The sequence below is a fragment of the Trematomus bernacchii genome, unplaced genomic scaffold, assembly GCF_902827165.1.
Source record: "Trematomus bernacchii unplaced genomic scaffold, fTreBer1.1, whole genome shotgun sequence".
Lineage (NCBI taxonomy): Eukaryota > Metazoa > Chordata > Actinopteri > Perciformes > Nototheniidae > Trematomus > Trematomus bernacchii.
Window position 1 is genome coordinate 2,985,588 of NW_022987654.1, and position 22,386 is coordinate 3,007,973.

General features: G+C 40.1%; 1 protein-coding gene across 1 annotated transcript in view; it reads left to right on the forward strand.

The window, feature by feature from the left end:
• Positions 1 to 1,386: 1,386 nt before the first annotated feature.
• loxl2a (lysyl oxidase-like 2a) overlaps positions 1,387 to 22,386 on the forward strand; it is a 30,347-nt gene continuing 9,347 nt past the window's right edge. Inside the window, exons 1-7 of the mRNA XM_034134948.1 lie at positions 1,387 to 1,503; positions 3,518 to 3,831; positions 7,243 to 7,418; positions 15,502 to 15,710; positions 18,060 to 18,276; positions 20,046 to 20,229; positions 22,202 to 22,353. Coding sequence (XP_033990839.1) covers positions 3,549 to 3,831; positions 7,243 to 7,418; positions 15,502 to 15,710; positions 18,060 to 18,276; positions 20,046 to 20,229; positions 22,202 to 22,353 — 1,221 coding nt within the window. The 5' untranslated portion in view covers positions 1,387 to 1,503; positions 3,518 to 3,548. The remainder of the gene's footprint in view (positions 1,504 to 3,517; positions 3,832 to 7,242; positions 7,419 to 15,501; positions 15,711 to 18,059; positions 18,277 to 20,045; positions 20,230 to 22,201; positions 22,354 to 22,386) is intronic.

A 22,386-nucleotide genomic window follows, 5' to 3' on the forward strand; every position in this document is an offset into this window, starting at 1 on the left:
CCGTTTAGGACAGAGAGTGAATACACATACTTTACAGAGATGCTGTATGAGAAAACCAATGTGATTTTGGAAAATTGAACAATGTAAATCTATTCTAGTAGACCTCAACAATGGAATTATGATTAGAAATGGCCATGACATGGGACCTTTAAGTAGGCATATTCCTTAATACTACAGGGGGGACAACTATTTAGGGGACACACACAAATGTATATGGTTTGATAAATAAAATATGATTTTTATTACCAAATGATCAATGCACTTAAATTGAGTAATATCTAATTTAGCAGAAATAATAATTTAAAAAACATTTTCTTTCTTTTTTTAAAGATTTGACTAATTTCACTCACTTTGAAATTGAATGGGTCGTACTTGGGACATAGCAAAATAGCATAGGCCTACTTCCTATTATAAAAAACTGAAAAAAATCTAGAAAAATGGTCTAAAGCGTATAAGGCATTATAATAAATATAGAAAACTTAAGACTAATATGACAAACAACTTTTATGTTACATTTTTGCAGCAACTTGATGATGTATGTACAGGACACTAAAAGGCACCCTACAGCGAGAATGACCCGTCTACAAAGTGCAAAGTTGAAAAAACATGAAATAACTTCCCTGTAATTCAGTGTAGTGCTACCAAAATCACTTCACACACTAGCTGTCTCCTTAGTGTTGTACCAAAAAAACTTGTTGTGATATTTTATTGTGTAGTCTCAAATATGCAATAATGTACCTTGTATACAGTGCTACACAAGTTCTCCACTCATGAAGATGACAGTCAAGAAGAACACATCATCAGGAAAGCTTGCTAAACATTTTTTGTAGGCTTTTACAATTTGGAGTGCCATGATCTGATTTCCAGGGTAAAATGTGTAGTACTCCTTTGTGGCCATATAAACTACAATTTATCACTGATTTTACCCCAAAATAAATAATCTCACTGGATTTTATTTTCATATAAATTTGTTTTCCTAAATAACATTTTAACTCACAAACTTAACTTCAGCAAATTCCATATTTGAGCATTAGCATTAACCTGTAGCTAAACGTTAAGGCATTGGGGTCAGTTTTGGGTGTCAAAGATTGCTTACTTAACCTGGTAAAAAATAACTGTGTCCTTTTTATGGGAAAGGTAAATAGAATTGTATAGCATAGTCCCTTCTTAATAAATAAACCAAATGACTTTACGGTTACGCAAAGCCATAAGATGTCAGCAAACGGAGCTTTACATAAATGCCTGCAGTGTGTTTTTGTAACCCTGGTGATAGGGCCGGAGGGGGCGTGTCCAGGATGCTGAGGCGGCTTCTGATTGGCTGATGTGCGTGGCGAGGAGTGGAAGGGAGCGCTCGGCCAGCTGTGAGGTTGAGCAGAGAAACAGCGAGGAAGAGTACTAAAGGGACAAAGAACCGCTGCCTCACATTCATCCTCTGCAACAAGTTGGAAACTTCAAAATCTGCGTCCTGGAAAGTGTGTTACTGCTTGTTCTTCGTCTGTCAAAGTAAGTGTTTCTTTTCAACTCTGAGAAACTCTGGCGGTCCTGATGGGACGCTGTCTTGCACTTGCATAGTGACTGTATTGAAACTTAAAATAAATCGTACAATTATTACTTTTTGTCATCTTTGCCAGCAGAAATGCGTTTTTCTCATTTTAAACTTAATTTAATTGTATTTCCTTCCAAATATTGTTTTATTACAGCCCCAAAAAGTGATCCTAACTTAGAACGTGGGCTGCTACACTGTGTTGCATAAGCAGCATAAAAACCAAAATCTAAAAGAAAGTTGCATTACCTTGATATTTATGCTTCACTCTTTTGCTGACATTGGACCTACAGTTTGTCCTGATGAAGCTGCAGGACTCTTTCTTGTGTTACTAGCTGGATATCAGGATTTGTCTGCTGGCCAGGGCTTAACAGGAACTTGATGGTTGATTTGTGCTTTACTGAAATAAACAAATGATGCAAGAGCAACTGGCTTTGACTGAGAAGCAAATCATTCAGCATGTGGAATTTTGCTATTTCCAGTCGACTTGGCTACCCTACACTGACAGGCAGCTTTCACGTATTATGGCCTTATTGTTCTCATGCAACCTCATGATTGGCATTTTCTAACTCTCCATTGAAAACCTGAAATAAATGTAAGACACGTTTTGGAGGGAGTGTCAAATGTGAACAATTCTCTTTAGGATAGAGGCGTGTCTTCACTGGTTTTGTAAGCAGTATAATCTAAAACATACAAGACACATTCCAGAGAAGTGTTCGTTTTTCATAAATGGCCATGTGGAGTTGACACTTGCTGACTGACTGTTTGTTCTGAAGTGCACTCTGAACTCTGGTTAATACACTAATTTAAAACGTACATAATGTTGTTTCAGTCACCCTTAACTGCTGTGTAAAGAGAGATTAAAAAAGTCTAACTTAAAGTATCTGCTGCTTCCGCCTGCTTAACATTCATGAGAAGATAACCCAGATTTTTCACAGGATCGCAAGTGACGTCAAAGTCTGACAATTTACTGACTGTGTACTGCAGGGGTGTTTGTGTAAGCCTGGGCCTCTACAGTTTGTTTGGCTGTTGCTATGACGTCAACTCGGAAAGCCCCCCTCCTCCTTCCTCCCTTGCAAAGACGTGGAGGTCTCCTCACTTTCACTGTCTTTCTTCCCTCCCTTTCCTCCTCAAAATTCCTCCCTGGGGGCTTTGGTCCCTCCATTGACACTCTCATGGTTTGCCATGATATATCGAGGTGGAGTCAACTTTCCCTCTGAAGTTCATCTCAGCAGCCTGCAGGCACAGATCTATAGATAAAGCAGAGGGGCAGCACCCCAACCTGCAGGAGCCCACATTTGCTCTCCATTAGGCTGTCAGAAAAATGGAGAGAGGGATCCTTATCTCAGATTCACAGCTTTCGTTCTCTCCCAAACGTTTCCCAATTCTCGTTTTTCTTTCCTATTGGCAGTCGAAAAATACATCACTTGTGATCCTGTGAAACATCTGGTATATCTTCTCATGAATGTTAAGCAGGCGGAAGCAGCAGATACTTTAAGTTGGACTTTTTCAATCTCTCTTTACACAGCAGTTAAGAGTTACAGAATCAACATTATGTAAGTTTTAAATTAGTGTATTAACCAGAGTTCAGAGTGCACTTAAGAACAAACAGTCAGTCAGTATGTTCACTGGTTGCTTTATATATTGTCAGACTGTGGTAAATCCTGTATGCGATTCTGAAGCGTATACTTGTGGTTGCACAGAGGCCAGAGAAGGTCTCTGGGAGCCTGATGATGGCCAAGCCAAACTGTTCCTGCCCTAGATTTGATACTGAAACTCGCTCAAGTTATGGACAAAAGAACCACACACACCACAAATTACTGTCTGCCTGCAATGGTCAGCTCTCAATATAACTCTGAGGAATGTGCAAATGTTACATTTGAAGTCCATCTCCTTATAGATTCTTCAATAAGCATAGTTCAGTTCAGCTTCTATTGAATTCTTACAGTGTTTTTTCTTAATCTCTTCCCTTAGTTCACTGTCTTTCCTTGCCTCGTCCTGCATCATGCTGCGTCCAGTTGCCATCCACTGTGTGTTGTCCACCTTACTGTCCCTGTGGGCGCTGTGCAACGCCCAGTCAGACTCTAGCCCCCCTGTCATCCAGCTACGTTTAGCCGGGGAGAAGCGGAAACACTACGAGGGCCGGTTGGAAGTTTTCTACAATGGCGAGTGGGGAACGGTGTGTGATGATGACTTCTCAATATCTGCTGCACACGTGGCGTGCAGAGAGCTCGGCTTCCTGGACGCCCAGTCCTGGTTGCCCTCGGCCAAATACGGAAAAGGAGAAGGTAAGAAAACTTTATTAGAAGTGTCTGTCGGTTTCCAGGATTTGGTCTAAACCTTGTGTTAGCCAAAACCCTTCAAACTCTTGAAATCTTGCTATCCAGCTTTTTAACAACTGTGGTGGGGGTTATACATGTAGGGTGTTAATCTTACAAACCAGCCAACCACACACTTACAAGTCCGTATATCTCTTTATACAGTTTTGTTTGTTCCATGGAAATCTTTGAATGAGGTACAGGTTTCCTCCTGTCTGACTGCGTGTACCCTCAGGTGCTGGTTTTCTCATTAGAGTCTAACTTAGACACGCCAATCACATACTGTATGAGTATGGGGGGGGGGGGACTGGAAACCCTGTGTAAACCAGACCTTCACACAGACGTAATCTCATCCCTCCTCTCACTTTGTAGTGTATGAATTCCTCCGTCATGGTGAAAGCAGTAAAGAGATTCCCAGCTCTGAGAGTGTGCTGGCTGCTGGTGGTTAATGTCAGTTGGGAGCTGTTAATTAACTCAGTGTCCCTTGTTAAAAGCACATGTTTTCCCACAGGGTCAGGCCACATCCAGCCAGCCACTTCAAAAGTGAAGCAATTCACTTTGTGCCTTGCTCCACAGTTATTATAGCAATTTCAAGAATAACATTAAGTGATACACCCCATGGATGTAATGTTGCACGCACATTATATTTTACAAGAAGCAATTAACAAACTGTTTGATGTATATTCCAGCACTGTGCAGACTGACAACTGCACTGCATTTTAGCAATGAGGTATATAATGGGGGGCCTGTAGGGTTATATAAGCCACATTTTTTCTTAAAGTTTACCAAAATTCCCTTTGGTCATTTTTAATGTTGTTAAGTTGCTTTTTTTTGTATAACAGAATAGGCACAACGTTTATTTTACCATAAAATGTGTGCAACATTTTGCCATTTAGCACTAATGAATCACCCAATATGTGTATGTCATGATGAGGAGTGTACCTCTGGTACTGGTGAATGGTTGTTTAGTTTGAAAGCAGAGTAATTGAGGCCCAGACAAGCTGTATGCATGTGAGAGAATGGAAATTACTTTTGTCTGTTTTCCTGTTGTTGGTGAAGTCAAACGGCTATAAAAGTGATCAAGAGAATTTTCCATTTCCCATCATGATGACTTATACATCAGGGACAGAAACCACAAAATGTTTCTAATGGGAGACAAACCTTTATAATAAAACTTCATGGATGCTCGTTTAGATAAAGATGTTTTTCCTGTACAGCTATTATATGCGATTGTTAACAACATCATGGTTGTGTAAAATATATCAGAGTAGAAGAAGGCTACTGCTTCAGGCTACAATTTTGAAATAGGATCAGATGCATTTGCACATTTCTTTTATTTAGGGGGTGGCTGGAGTTAAGTTGCTGCCTTAAAGAACCCAAAAAAGGCCAATTAGAAAATTCATGTCTCCCCTGTGCTCTGTGCTTCCCATTCTTTTCAGTGGTTGGTGAAATTACATTCCCTTAAGGCTTGTGGATGATAGTTTTAACACAGCAATCCAGATTTATTACTCCTGGCAAACGTGCACGGAGACCACGCTCACTTTTTAAACAACCCAGCTGCTTCAGCACCAGAAGACTCTTATTATAACAAATGTTCCAGAGGTGGACATTACTTTGCCAGAAGAAGGCTACGTGACTATATAACATGCTGTCACTCTCTCGGTATGATCAGGATGTTCCTCAGCAACATGTTGACACTGTCAGAACGATGAGCTGGCCGTTGCTGGTTTTCCACGTGGTTTCCTTCACGATTGGTTGTGAACAGCCAGCTGGACGGCAGATTATCTTCTCAGCCATGACAACTTTTATTGGGCACGTTGATGCTGAAAGAATGTGTCAGGGGAGCAAACACATCTCCACATGAGTAGGTTTACCCTCTGTCTGAGTGACTAGACTTGGAATGGAAATTATGAAAGAGAAATCAAAAAGGTATGAAACATAGTTTTAGCAGTCAAGGTTCAATGTTAGGACCAGCCATTTAAATGTTTCCCATGCACTGTTCCCTTATTATTGGGTACTGTGACTGGGAATATAGGCTTGTGGCTGAGTTGGAACAGCCTTAATGCTTAAAGTGTGAAGGGTGTTATCTGTGAGAGCCAGATGTGGAAGAAATACTCAGATGTTGTGCTTAAGTAAAAGCAGAAGTACCAGAGTGGAGGAATACTTTGTTACAAGAAAAAGTCCTGCATTCAAAATGTTACTCAAGTAAAAGTACAGAAGTATTAGCATCAAAATAAAGTACCAAAAGTAAAAGTACTAATTGTGCAGATTGGCCCATATCAGAATAATATAAATTATATGTTTTTACTATAATTATTGATGCATTAAAGTGGTATCAAAGCTGGTAAAGGTCTGCTAATATGAATTCCTTCTGGTGCATGATTAACCTCTGAATTGTCGCGGAGTAGAAGTACAAAGTAGCAGAAAATGAAAATAATCGGGTAGAGTACCAGTACCTCAAAATTCTACCTAAGTACAGTACTTGAGTAAATGTACTTACTTACTTTACACCACTAGTGAGTGCCAAGGGCAACCACATAATGGATTGTTTAAATTAAGTCCTATACCTAAAGTTATCGACATGGGAATGAAAAAAAATTCACAAATAAAATAAAAAAGAAAGAAGAAAGTCACACACACAACCTATACATCCATTTGATTAAGGGGACCTATCATGCAAAACGCACTTTTTGATGTCTTTTACACATAGATATGTGTCCTCGATGTGTCAGGGAACTCACAAAGTGTCAGAAAACAAAACCCTCTCTCTTTTCCTCCGTACCCAAATCTCTAAAAACGGGAGCACAACGGAGCTGATCCAGATGTGTGTCCGATATGACGTAATATTGGTAATGTGGACCCACGGTACTATCAGAAACGTCGCTATCAGAAACAATGGCCAACGTGTTTTGGACGTAATATGGTCTTTGTTTACATTAGCAAGCATTGCTAACACTCAGAGCTAACCTGTGCTGGAGAGAGTATGTGTAAAAAAGCAAGAATTAAAAAAGGAACTCACCTTGTGGTAAACCCGCAAGAGAAAACGCATTTGAGGTCCATACTGTTTCAGAAATAATCTTTGATGTGGTTTGGAACATGATGTGGCATTTTAATCACGGCAGTATCTCGTAGAATTCTGAGCATGCATTAGCTCCACCTCCTCTTCTTTTTTTTCAAGCTAAGGACCCCGAACCTGCCGTTCTCTAACAGGCCTGAAATAGAGGGGTATGAGGGATGTCTAAAATGCATGATCTGTTTGGTATTTTAAGCAAAACACATCATAGACATGTTTTTTATATATTTTGATATATCTTAGACCCATAACTATGCCTAAAAATAGCATGATAGGAGACCTTTAAATATTTGCGTCTCTCCCTCCAGGCCGGATCTGGTTCGACAACGTGCACTGCACCGGTGGAGAGAAGAGCCTGGCTCAGTGTCACTCCAACGGCCTCGGTGTGTCGGACTGCAAACACTCAGAAGATGTCGGAGTGATGTGCAACCAGAAGCGCATTCCAGGCTTCAAGTTCATCCGGAACCAGGCCAATAGCGAGGAGGTACTTTCAGTAATTAGATACGTCCATATAAACTCACACAAATGAAAACATCAGGGTGGGATCGCTTCATCGCAAGTGCACACCTGCAACCAGAACAGATGTTCAGCACAATAACAAAATAACTAAAGAGGAACAGAGGATAGGCTTAGGATGAAAGACAGAACTTATCATGGCTCCTGGCAGCTCAAAGTATTTTTTTTCAAATCTTTCCAACTTTCCAGTGTGAGTCAGACAGATCAGTGGATTGAGTTTAATGTCCGTCTGTCTGAAGATATTTGAAGAAGCAATATTCCACCACAGTCTTGAGATAGCTGTGGGTTGCCACTGTAAACCTGTGGTTTATGTCCCAAACAAAATAACAAAAACTTGTTGTGTCGGCTGCATCAGCTATTTGTCCTCCTCCTTAATTCTTAATATGGATTTGCTAGCTTTAAAGTTGTGGTGCATTAGATCAGGAGACAAATAATTCGTGAAGAACTACAATTACTTAATAGTGTAAGACTCTGGAAATACAATAACGTAACCAACTTTATCTGGCATATTGTCTAATGGTTCTACCCAAATGTTTTTGTTTGTTGAAATGTAATGAAAGAAATCTGGTTAGTAATTAACAGCATTTTAATCCAATGTATGGTCAGATATATCGACCATTTCCTCTTCATCTCTTTGTCAAAAGTAGTATGTTTGCAAACCGTGTTCATTAAGTGATGCATACATCTCCATTTAGTTAAAACTCACATAATAACAAAGTTAATAAGAACTTACAAACAGCTGTTGCAACCGGCAAAAGGGTTTTCCAATCTGTATCATTAAATGGTTACGACTAGTAATCAAAATAATGGCCTAATTGGCCCTCAATCAGCGTGTTGGTACATAATGAGAGAACTGTTCTTCCATTACGTTATCCTATCTGCCCTGACATGGAGCCAATTAATTATTTAGCAACTCTGCATAAAATGCCTAGCTGTCCACTGGACCATTTTCACTGATGACTTTGTCAGGCTCCCATTAGTCTCTCCCAGCCCACACCAGACCCCCACTCTGCAGCCTGGGAGATTTAGGCGATGACTCATAGAGGGGGGAAGACCATCCTGTCTGGCTGCAGGAGCGCCTCTGCACCGGATGGAAAGTCAGTGTGGGTTTGCGCTCATGACAGGAGAAAGGGAGGTAGAGAAGATGATATACTATTATGTTGTCTGAGAACATGTTATTAAAATACATTTCCATAGAGGGGTTCCCTATTTTAATAAAACACATTTTAGATAAAGCAACATTTGTTTGGCCACTCTGATAAACAGTCAATGCTTTAACACTTTATGACTTCATTCATACCAGTGTTTTGTTTATTCATACCAGAAGTCGGGTGGGAGATTTGTCCGTGTCACCAGACTCTCTACAACAACCCTGAACAGTGATTGTGATTTGTACTGGGTTCAGTAAAGGCAACACACCTGATGGGTGTTTCTGAAATAGCTCAGTATCTTACTCATGCGTATTTGAGTCACTGGAATGAAGGAAATTTAATTAATTAATTACCGACTACTTTTTACTGGTCGTGTATGTCCGCAGCACCCTCTTGTTCCCTATTTATCTTGTGTATTTCGGGTCTCTTGGGTGTTGCTGTAGTGCAGTCCCCCACCCTGTAAATATTTCCTTGGTCTGGCTGTAGCCTTTCAAGTCGCAGGGGAGAGGAATGGGAAAAAGGTGTAGCTACACCTCTTTGACCATGCATGTGCTGACGTCAGCAATGGGCAGCACTGTTCCTTCATCTGTTTATTCACAGCATGAATTGACATTCTGTGCTTTTTCTGGAAAGTTAACACCCTAACCGAGTCCAGTCCAAGTAGAGGTCAATGTTGAATGGTTGAAGCAACTGGTATTTCTGCTTCTATGTAAGGGCTTTACAACTTTCAAGATGATAGATCTTTATTGAAATATGATGAGTGCAGCTTACCAGGCCAATGTCTGTTTCCTCTTAACGTTTAGTGTCAGTTATGTGTCTGTTCATGATTTACATCCTTGGATAACCAGTAATTTCTTCAAGTGGGTATTTTCAGTTCTGTAAGTCAGGGTAAGTCAGGTCACAAAGTTTCTTTCAAACAGCAATTATCTTGTTTTTGTTTGAGATACATCATGTTTAAGTTTATGGAAATATGTGAAGATAAGACTGTAGCAGCTAACTCTGGTAAGTTAATAGTAGTCCACTGAAAACATCAGTCTGTCATTAATGAAAACAGCAGCTTCCACCGGCACATTGAGATGGAAGACATGCTACCTTGTTAGCAGACCTAATATTAGGGCATAATAATATACAAATATCAAGTAAATTGCAAGTTTTGTTGAAAAGTAATCCTAGAAAGTTTTTCTGGGTTGGCCCAGGCTCTTTTCAGAGTGGTCATTATGTCTTACCTTCCAATCTGTCATGTAATGTCCATCTTTTAAAGGGCTTCATATAATTTAAGTTACTCTACAAGTACAAGTCTCTAATACAATACCAGTATACCCTCTATGTGATACCGATACCAATAGTGTACTACTTTTGAATACCATTTTTGGAGTAAAATGCCACCAACACTCCTCCTCATCAAAAATATTTTGAACATAAATACATTATTGTGTTCAATTATTTACTGCATTCCACTTCACCACACCATATACTTTGCAGTTTGTAGCTCCTGCGGTAGTGGACCAATCACGTTGCATTCAAATAAAGAATGCTTGCCGTGATTGGCTGCGAGTAAAACCAATCGAATAGACTTTTCTTTTTCGTTCTGGGCGCAAAGAGGCTCACATGCAGGTATCATATGACTGGAGAAGTTCTTCTATTACTATATTACTAAATAACTTATTTCCTTACCAATACTAAATACTGATACCCTTCCCTTAGTCTCTAACACCGTCTGCTACTGATCTTTCCTCTTTTATTTAGTAATGGAACAATCCTTCCACAACAACAGAACAAACAGTCCTGGCTGACTGACTTATTGTCATTATAAATGTTACATTTTTTTAACATGAACAATCTGTAGCCCCACTTCATTGCAACAGCAATCTTTTGTTACGTGTCTGTCTTACCAGGCCTAGTTGCTTTATTTATTAGCATGTGTTTGTTTGGTCTTTCAGTCCCAAGAACTAAACACTCAAATGGCAGGAAGCCTTGTTTATCATCTGTTAGTAGGGATTCCTCCACAGACTTCGCCTTATTCGGTTGCTGTTACGTGTGAATGTCTCTCTGCACGTCTTCATTGTCCACAGGATCATTGCTAAATATATCTCCTTTATGAGAGGATGCCTGAAATTTCAGTCTTCGAGTGTTAGATGTTTATGAGAGAGGGTGATGTGTCATTTAGGGATAATTAGAGGCTCATGGTATCAGAGTTATTTTAGGATGTTCTTTGGTCTGTGCTTTACAAAAGTCTGCATTGCTCGGCTAGTGTTGCATAATACATGCTGCAGAAGAGACAATACCATTATCCCTCTTGTTCTTGCCTTTTTGACTGTTCACAAAGTCAATGTTCTAATTGATAAATCACACTCTACTGCTTGCAGAAACGTGCACATCATTATAAACAGATTACAGATGAGTTCATGTTTTTCCTGAAGAGAAAGAATCCGCACCAAAAGCAGCTGCAGTTGCAAACCACACCACTTAGTGTTTTCACTCCAACCAAACACTTACATCCAGAATCAACACAAAGATGTCTGAATCCAGTTGTAATAACACAACGCTGCGTTTAGAAGTTTTTTGATTCCTTGCACTTCTAAACAGCGCAAAGGTTGCTCCTCTCCATCAGGCATGACTGTATCCGCTTACGCAAATTCCGCAAGTCCGCTTCTGTACAACAAAAGGGAACCCGAGCCAGAGTTGGATTCGCCTCCAGCATGATGTATGTAAGAGGATTGTGAGGAGGAGAGGGTTCGAGGGGAGAAAAGGTTGATGCGGAGGTTTCTCTCCTGCGGATAGGATAGCAGACATAACCACCACATGTTCAGCAGCTGGCCTCTGACTGGGGCCTCAGCTCTCTTTTGGGCTCCCGAGTGCTCGAAGTTTGGGCTTTTACTATTCTTTCCTGCCTTTTTAAAATGATCATACCTTTCAGACTCAGTAATGTTAAACATTTTTTAGTCACAGTGCCTTTATGCAGCAAAACAAACGTTTTATTGAACAATTTGAGCTATTCAAACATACAGAAAGGGTGCCCATCAGTCACTTCAATACAATGGAGATAAATCGAACTATAGTGCAATACACATAGAATGAATTGGACTATCATCAATTAAAGTCCCAGTCCTCAATTTGGTCTACACAACCTACAAACTCAACCTGAAGGAATGGTTAGAAAGTATAGTTTTAAATAGTTAAAACGTTTTAAAGTTATATCTTAGCATAAAAACTGGAATTGGAAATGGATATGTCTATTTTCAATATTTCCAGCTTTAGTCAAGTCCAGCTAACCAGGACAATTCAATAATGACATTTGACATTTATTGATTTCTTTACAATACATGTAAACCCATTTTAAAAGAATCTGTGTGTATCTGTAAGGATTCTTCGCCTTTTCATTGCTGTGATAGGAGCAGAAGAATCACTAACAGATATTCCAGATGCATAGCACACACACACACACACACACACACACACACACACACACACACACACACACACACACACACACACACACACACACACACACACACACACACACACACACACACACACACACACACACACACCTCCTCAGTAAAGTCAGCCAGTGGGGCCAGTGAAGCAGAGTGGGGTGGGGCAGATGTAAAAGTCATTTGAAAGAGCCTTGGTGTTCTCCTGCTTTTCTGTGGCGTGATTATCATTCATACTTGCCCTGTTTTGTAAGGTGGGGCGTAGGGGGCTGCTGGGTGGGAGCGTGGGCGTCTGGTCGCACGTGTTGAACAACGTGCGGCAGGGCTGTAGAGCTGATTAAAGTGGAATAAATGCCCAGTAAGGGGAAGCATTAGTCAGACACCGGCTAGACCACAGTCTCATGTTCACACATCTACATAGTGAGGGGGGGCCCAGTAACAAAAACAAGTCTGCTCTCCATTTGGAAAGAGTTCAGTAATGGTCAAAGCTCATTTTGCAGAGTAGTAATGAATAGAGCTAAATAAAGACTTTTTTCTTTTTTCTTTTGCTCAGACTGCTCATGTTTTTTTTTTAAAGAACAGGAGAAAAAATGCAGTTTTGGAGAAAGGCCACAGAATGAATGAATAACTACCTTGCACACACTAAAGGGAGTGACTGTAGGATGAGGCAACCTGATAGAAATGTCCTGTTGAGATTAACCTCGGTATGACCTGCAGGACAGAAAGCCTGCATGTTCCTCCACCTCACATCTGGGCCGGTTTGATTGCCAAAACGGTCAACATTTTGAGTAAACAAGTAGCATTGGCCATTACGTGTCAGTTATACTCTCTGGTATTTTGTACGGATTTACCAAACAGCAGGTGCAGGTTATGTATCTAAATCTAAATCTATCCTTGTTTCTGACATTTATTACTTCCTCCTAAATTGATTTAATGCCTTTTTTTCAATGTAAATATCAACCAATATCCCTGTTCTTTGATCAATTTTGTTTCTAAAAAAGACCAGTTAAAAGTGACCAGAGGGTCCGTCTGTTGGGCCTCAGCCAAACGGAATTATGCTGAGTTTATGTCTGGTGGTCTGGGTTTTAGGGGGGAAATGCCTGGACTTATCCCAGCTGTGGATGTCTGTCCTCTTTTCTTTAGTCTCACACGTTCAGACGGCCAGCTTCCTCTCTCTCTCTCTCTGTGCCAAATACAACACTAGCCAGACCCATCTCATGCCCCACTTCATACTCACCTCGTACCCCATGTCCTGTTCTGTGTATTTTGGTCTTGAAACCTGCCGTCACTTAGCTTACTCACATTTTCCACTTTACTTCCTGATCTATATCAATTTAACCACAGTTTAGCCCTTCATAGATAAGTATGGCGCCATACACATTAGTTCTCGTTCTTTTTTCGTCTAGGGTTTCAAGTAGCTTCTTATTCTTATACAATGATGAATAATTTTCCCATTTTGTGTTTTAAATATGGGTTTCAAATTGAGAACATCAGATTTGTGGGCGTCAGCATGATCACGTCTCCTTACCTTCCAATTCTGCCAGACACTGTCGGCAAACACCGTGTCATGCTATGGCCGGCAGGAATCTCTTTATGAAAGAGTGGTTTCTGCCCACTCTAACCACTGCGGTCAGGGGGGGTCCGGGTCAGTGCAGAAACAGTCTGGCTCGGTCGGGACTCCTCCTGCAGTCTTTAGTGTTTAGAGAGCCTGAAGCCTTGAACATTCCCTCAGGCTGACGCCATCTCAGGAAACCACGCTGTGGGCAAACGTTTAATATTTCTGGGAGACATGCCTGGATGTTGGTTTTTTGCAGAGTTAAATATGCGGGCTGTAAAAAAAAAAAGACTGAAATCAGCATTTGCATACCAGTGAGCAGCTCAGAGTTTGGCTCATTTTTTGGCGTCCGCAGTGAAACCTCACACCCAGCCAACTAACTGCAGAACTTGGCTCAAATGAACAATGGCAGAGTTATTAGGTAGCTGTTTTCTCATAAAGCCCTGGAGGTCAAGGGTTAACATTACTTCCTGATCATTGGGTCTTCAGGACACATGATACTAACTAGGGCGGTGACCCTCACTCTGACCAAATGGCTCTTTAGATAAGACTGTGGACCACCCACAAACACTGTCCCAACCTGAACGCTGTCAGAAGCTTCTGTCTTTAGCGCCTCTTTAAAATCTTGATTTACAATTACAGTTTTATGGATAACTAATCAGATCTCTCTGTTTTTTGATCTTCTGAGAAATCCAAGATGATACGTGAGGAGTCTCTGAAAAGATATTTGGCTAGATTTCCACCCCATAGGGTAAAGACCACTGACTCTGCCTTTGTGCTCAACTGGTTCATATCAGGCTCTTGGCTCACTCGTACCGTGATATGATTTACGTTGGATATGAATTTCTCTGGCACATTTCATGACATTTATAACATTCGTAAATTACAGGGTTTTTCTGAATGTAGAAACTATAACTGTTAGCTGGTTTCTACAGATGGCTGCTGTCATGTTTCATCTGTAATGTCCACTGACTTCCTTCAGACCCTTACATTTCAGCTCTAAACACCAAAGCAAAACAAAGATGGAGCAAAAATTCCAGACATTCATCCAAACTGCTGAAGCCCCTCGGAAACACTTAACAAGTTTAAACAATGGTTTAATCTTCAGATTCTTTAACGTGGTTTATTTTTCAAGCATTTGAGCAAACTGTGCAGTCTCAGAGGCATTTATTTTCTTTCTCTTAAACTGTTGCATTCCTTCACAATATGAACTTCCTTTATGACTCACAGGCCATATTGTATTTACAATGTATCAAGTGGATCAGTCCATAGTACTGATTAAACTAGCTACATCCTCTAAATAACATTCTTGTCTTTTGGACAGCTGGTAATTAATTCAAGATAATGTTCACTGCTAAATATGATGGCAACCCATCCTCTACATTTAGTAGTGGCACGAGAAGAAAAGTCAGAAGATCCCTAAAGGCTTTAGGATTCATCCTCTGGAGATAATGAATGTGTGCAAACACATTGCAATCCATCCTGTGGTTGAGATATTTCAGTCTAGACTAAAGTGACTGATAAACCTACATTTCCATTCATAAATCCACACCTATAGCATAAATTAAAAATGTAAGTATAGATATTTTTGTTACAGCTGTAACAATGTAAACTTCCCCTCTGTGGGACGAAAAACCGCATTCTGATTCTAAAAATGTTGGTTGTCATTAATAACATCAGATGCGAGCACCAGTCAACCACTGACCAAAGACCAGAGCTATTACTTACATTTGTAATCTATGCTATAGGTGTGGATTTATGAATGCAAATGTAGGTTCACTTTAGTCAGACTGAAATATCTCAACCACAGGATGGATTGCAATGTGTTTGTTGCACAATATCATTATCTCCAGAGGATGAATCCTTAAAAAATAAAAAATAAAAAATGTAACATTTGTCTCTATTTCTCAGACTTTCCCGGTGCAGGTGGAGGATGTGAGGCTCAGGGCCACTTACTCTCAAAGGAAGAGGGTTCCCATCACTGAGGGCTTCTTGGAGGTGAAAGACGGAGGCAAGTGGAGACAGATCTGTAACGAGGACTGGACGGAGCAAAACAGCAAGGTCATCTGTGGCATGTACGGCTTCCCCGGGGAGAAGCGCTTCAATGCCCGACCCTACAAGTGAGTAATAGTTGCCTGGGGCCGTAAGCAGGATTCTTAAAAGACCAATTATATATAATGAAAGGTTTCACTTCACTTGAACTTCAACATAAACATTTAAAGTTTAGTTGAGATAATTACAGTTTAAGTAATGGAAATATTGTAGTGCTTCATATAATGACACAATTTAAATTCACACCTGTGCCAAAAACATGCTATAAAACACAACACATTCCTGTGTGACAAACACTTTTTATGTACACAGAAATGTGTTTCCTGCGAGGAACTGATGATATTCAGTCTTAGTCATTAAGAAATGTTTTATCATAGCAAACCAAGCAACGTTACATAACCATGTTTGTTCACACTGGTCATCGCTCAACCCTTCATCTGTTTTCCAAGCTGAGATTAAACAGACTTTAGCCTGGAGATTCTTGATAAGAAGCCAAACACTGCCGGAGGAAGTTTTAGAGGATGAAGGATGGGTCTTGCTGGGAAACCACTCAGTGCAATACGCTGTGAAAGAGTGGCTCTTTAAGGTCCAATCCTTTCCTGCTGAGCAAAATTCACAGTGTAAAAAAAAGCCAGAGATTTTCTAGAACACTTTGTATCTTAAAATTGTTATCTGATCGGAACCAAGGTTAAAAAAAAATATGCTTAAGACATGTGGGAGAATAACCACATGAGCAAATCTCCTGATCTGGTAACAACATGAAAGAGCACACTTTTAAACAGCTCAGAGATAGAAATATAACAATCAAACCTTTGTGTAGAAATAAATGAGGCCACCTGCGCTTTTTACATTACATTACATGTTAATTGTTAGACGCTTTTATCCAAAGCGACTTCCATACTCAATACTGTGGACAATCCCCACAGGAGCAATTTGGGGTGTAGTGTCTTGCCCAGGGACACAACGACATGCTGACTGCAGTGGGATTTGAACTTGCTACCCTGTGATTCAAAGTTCAGCACACTACCCACTGAGCCACGGCCTCCCTGCTTTTAAAGAATATATCTGGGTTAGTTTAGTCTTAGTTAGTTTATGTGCATGGGGTTATGTTTTCATGAATCTAATCTATTCATTATGCACGTCCAGTCAGTGTTTTCTCTACTATCATCTGGCTCCCAGAACCACAGTTTAGTTTAGAGAGATATCAGACACACATTTATTTACAAATACTGTGAGTTAATAGCGTTATGACGTATCTAACCATATTTTATGGTTTTGGTTGACATGAGCTCATCTGACTTGATGCTTATCTTACATGTGGGTGCATTTTACTGAATGAATCACAAAATAAAGGGCATCAAACGAGCAAAGAACACTTTGTTTTTCATTTAAGATCACTGAGCCTGTGTGTGTTTTTAAAACCCAGGGTCTCACATGGTTCGCCTTTTTAAAGAGGTGAAAGATCACATTCAATCTGTCTTTTATCTGTAACAACAAAGGAGAGCCCTATTCACTAAACGTGCAAAAACAACCCAACAAAAATTGAAACTCCTCAATCAAATATAGCATCTCTTAAACATTTCATGAACCATTAAATGGGGCGAAGCCTGCGAGCTAGTTCAGGCAGTCAACTCGAGCACTTATGCTGCATTCATACTGTACATAACGCCCCTTGCCACTCTACAACCAACCAAACAGAGTCTCCTTAATATGCCGCTCTATTTAACCTGCCAGATATCTCTCTATGCATTGCTTGCTGCTGCTATCGCTGCAGCTACTTCCACGTCGCTGCTGCTTGCCTGCCCCACCACCATCCCAGCTTCCACCCCGGCTTCCACCTGTAGGCTCTGGGGGTTAGTTATTTAATCATCACTCATCGTGCTATGTATATCTGTGGAGTGATGAGACCCGAGCCTAGACGCCAAACTCAACTATGCTGCTTCTAATAAACATGTTAAAGAAACACGTGAGTTGTCAGACTGAACTGGAGGTACATTCTGTTCAGGCTGAGCTTTAAAAAAAGAGAAAGGCAGTAAATATAGCGCATGCTGGTTTCATTACAAGGTCTGCTTCTTCCAAAGTGCAGACCTGCTTCAGTGTCCACTGTTGTTGTGCTCCTGAATGACCTTTATTTGATTATTTCCATTCAAGTATGGGGGTCATGAGAGTGTTAAGGTACTCTAACAACAAGACCACCATTGTGCCTCACAGCGTGGTATGGTCAGTATTGAACTGCTCCCAATAAATAACAAAAATTGCAGCTCCTTAATATGTTGCTGTGCTGTGCTGTTTGAAAAGACTTCACAGTGCCAACCATTTTGGCTGTAAGGGAAACTTTCCATTCCAACTGAACAGAAAAAGCATTCAGTATACTATAATGTGTAATAGTTTGTTTTATTGTATCATTCCTTTCTCAGATTGCTGGCTAAGCGTCGTAAGAAGAACTACTGGGGTTCCTCTGTCAACTGCACCGGCAACGAGTCCGACCTGTCCGAATGTAATATGGGCAGAGACATAGTGCTGAAGGGGAACAGCACCTGTGAGAAGGGCATGCCTGTGGTGGTCAGCTGTGTGCCGGGACGCGCCTTCGCTCCCAGTGTCAGCGCCGGCTACAGGAAGGCCTACAGGGTGGAGGTATGTCAAATGCTGCATGCTTGGATGCACAGTGGAGCAGTGGTTAGATCTGTCGCTTCTTAAGGAGAATGCCCTGGGTTTAAAACTCAGCTCTTGTTCTTTATGTGAGGAATGTGTATTACTATGATGTTCAACTGTTTCTGTAGCCAGGTGCAACGCTTCATTAAAGTTGTAAGCTGTTTTCAATAGGTGCAGTAAAGGTATAGACATATATCTTGGAAGCTTTTGTCAAAGAAAACAGTAACTACTGAAATAATGAGGCAGAAAGGAAAACTGGGCTTTGACTGTGATACATGCTATGGACTGTGCTTTTAAATACTCAATACATTCCTGTTGAATGAAGGCAGTATGGCATGCAAAGCAGGGCGGTTAAGGTCGACCATTACATTGGATTCAGATGATTTTGTTTGACTGAGCAGAATCAGATGTAATGTTTCTTCTAAAGAATTATTTTATTCTACAAAGAGTAATCCCATGACACTTTCCTTGCGGGAGAATGTACTATAAACAATAAAACTATATGAAACATATCAACACTCCCTGACAAATCAGTCGCCATATGGCTAATATTAGTTTCACAAGCTGCAGATGTTTATGACAGCTTTTGGATGAATTATTTTTACTTCTGAAATTATTAGTCAATCCTTATTTAATAACTTGCATGTGTTTTTTTATAGTGTTAATTCTTGTTTTGGTAACCTATACTCATCCCTTGATCCAGCAGTGGATTACAACATTTCCTGCTTTTCCTGTTAATCATCCAATCCTGTGGTGAAGCATCTGGAAACACTTGAAGGGATGAAGGCTAAACATCTGTCACATAGCCTTTATACAATCTTATTAGTCAAACAGCCTTCCCGCCTGGTGTTTATTGTTTACAGGTATCACCACGGCAACACCATTTTTTCTGTTTATTCAGCAAAACAAAATGGCAATGGTAATCCAAATAAAACCACTAGTGTCACAAGAAAAACATTTGTATTACTTTAAACTTGCTTTATTTAGATCTCTAATGCAATTATGAACACGGTGTGCATATTAACAGTGAGTGAAAATATTGTAAATATTTTAATGAAGTTGCCGAAGATAGCTCTTTAGCTAGTCACTTTTTGCTGCACTGCAATTAAGCCAACATTTAAAGGGGACCTATCATGCAAAATGCACTTTTGTACGTCTTGTATACATGAATATGTGTCCCCGGTGTTCCACGGAACTCACCAAGTGTCAGAAAACACAACCCTCTCTATTTTCCTCCATACCCAAATCTCTAAAAAAGGGGCTGCAACGGATCTGATAAAAACTGATCCAGATTTGAACACTTTCCTGACGTCAGGACAGTGGCGCTACAGCTATTGGGCCAACTCCACCAATCAGGAGGAGACAGCCACGGCCATTGCCGTTCGAAAGCGCTGGAGACGCTGTAGTACATATGCCAGGCCTGTAGATGGTGCTGTTCTCACAGAATCTGCCCTTGCAAAAACAGAGCTAACATTTTTCAAATTGAGCGAAATGAGGCATGGCTAAAATGCATGATCTGTTTGGTATTTTGAAAAAAAAAAATGTATAAATATGCCTTATATAGGTATGGTCCTACACTATATTATTCAAATATAGCATGATAGGTCCACTTTAAAGAGTTGACTAACTAAAGTAAATACATTCAGGTAAGCAAACTTGATCAATTCCTGCAGATTTTCAAAAAAGCACTTTAAAGACTTTTCTCTGTAACATTTTCACTGATATACATTTTTGGTGTTCTATTTCCGTAGCAACCCTTGGTGCGACTAAGAGGCGGAGCTTTGATTGGCGAGGGGCGAGTGGAGGTGTTGAAGAACGGGGTGTGGGGCACGGTGTGCGACGACAACTGGAACATTCGAGCTGCCACCGTGGTGTGCAGAGAGCTGGGCTTCGGCAGCGCCAAAGAGGCTCTGACTGGAGCCCGCCTGGGGCAAGGTACGACTGTTCATGGTGGTTCATTTACAGTTTATGGAGGGTTAAGGCTGCCAGAATAAAATATTATTTAAAAAAAGTAACAAGGAGAAGTGTTACAGAAGTATAATTGAAATGCAATTGTAAAAAAGGAATTTAGTGTTTTTCTAATAATTGTTTTATGTATTAACTATATATAGATTATTATTAAAGAGCAAACTAAAGGCACAATATGTAAACATTTCCTAAAACGTGATGTATAGCAGCATACAATAATTATAACCCCTCTTAATTATGAGAAGTTACACCACATATAGACACCACCAGACAATTGAAGTCTCGCCCTAAGCCAGGATTTTATTTTTTATTTTTATTTTACTGTCTTTCTGTTTGTCAATTCAAAATCTCTATAAATCACTTTGACCGTGTGTCAGCACGCATCCAAAAGCATGATATAAAAATGGCAGGTACAGCCAAGAAAATATACAAAATGCACAGAGCCTTTTTTTTTCTTAAACCTTTGCTAACTTTGAAACTAAATTAATAACGCTGACATATCTTTTAAGCATTGCCTTAAATATCCACACTACCATAGAGTTAGGCTTAAAACCATCCCTCCAGCCATTCAGAGATCTTTTTGAAATAGCTTTGAACATAACTGTTTAAAGGCTTTTGGCTTTGATGCTATTTCACACTTACAGCACTCAATAAAAGCCCAAGCAAAACATCAAGCAGAACTCATTTCCAGCTGTGAAAATGAAAGGTATGGACTGAAATCCGAGACATCCACCTCCACCTTATCTTTGGCCTCTGTACCACCACCTGTTTTTGTCTCGCTTCAATGAGACCAGACCTTAAGTCAGCATATAAATACATCGGGAATGTATGTATGTCGCACATTAATGTTTATAAATTGACCCAGAACCTGATTCTGCAAAATGCAATACACCACAGCCTTATGAGACTCATAGGTGCATTGGATTAGTTGTCCTCTCCTCTGCTTTATTCTCTCGGCAAAACACAAAGAGTGCACACGATGTTCCCGCCAGGAATAAAAAACGTTTTGGGGATTCAGAGGAAGAATTCTTTTGTTGGAGAGTGCACAAGATTATTTGAGGTATGGCTTTCTTTATGAGTTGAACACTGGATCCAAAAATGGTACCATACACAGACCTTAGATTAAAAAGAACCAGCTTATTGTGTTTGTTTTCAGAAGTCACTGAAGTGGATTTAAGAAGAATGTCAATAAAACTAAAATGGTGCTTGTCTGGGAGAATAGTTTCTAGGCTTAATTGCTTCAAATTATGTTATACAATCAATGTTTTTCTAGGAAAATGTTTAATTGTTCCTCTCATTTTCCGTCGCACAATTAGCACAAATTGTGATTTTGCATTTGACAAGCAGAATACATGTATCATTTATTAGATCTCTTTTTATAATCTGTCAGACCTGGAAGTGTGCAGGGATTACATCAACATGGTGTTCTTCCTGTTGTGAATTTATTTTTCTCCGGTGGCTGCACAATGGCTGCAGAGCTCGTATCACTGAAGACATTCCTGCTCAGTCACATGGGAAGAAAATCAGCATGCAGAGAGTAGTCCCACATTTTATTATGGAAACTCTGCTGCACTGATATAACTTTTACTTGGGAAAAAAGATACAGAGAGATTTTTTAATTTTTACAGATCTCTAGTGTCTCATTTTCATTGGACATAGCTGACTGTTTTTTTTCCTTTGCTCTGTTATTCTAGGCAACAGGACATCTGTCTCTAGATGGCCTTGCTGTTCTAAGAAAACACACAAGTAGCCAGTATAGGCTCATCTTTCCTGAAATCATTGTGTAACAGCTTTCTTTTTTCCAGTGATGTAAATCAATGACAAATAATTTTCTGTAAAGTACATGATGCTCATACTCCATCTGTTTGTCCAATATTTAGTGACTGTACATTTACTCATAAGTTAAATGACAACTAAACGTGTGTTTGTTTCCCCGTAGGGAGCGGGTCGGTCCACATGAACGAGGTGGAATGCTCTGGCTTTGAGAAGTCACTGACTGAGTGCTACTTCAACCGTGAAGCTCTGGGATGCAACCATGAGGAGGACGCAGCTGTCAGGTGTAATGTTCCCGCCATGGGCTTCAACAACAGAGTGAGTGCTTCTCTTTAGCAGAATACAAAAATT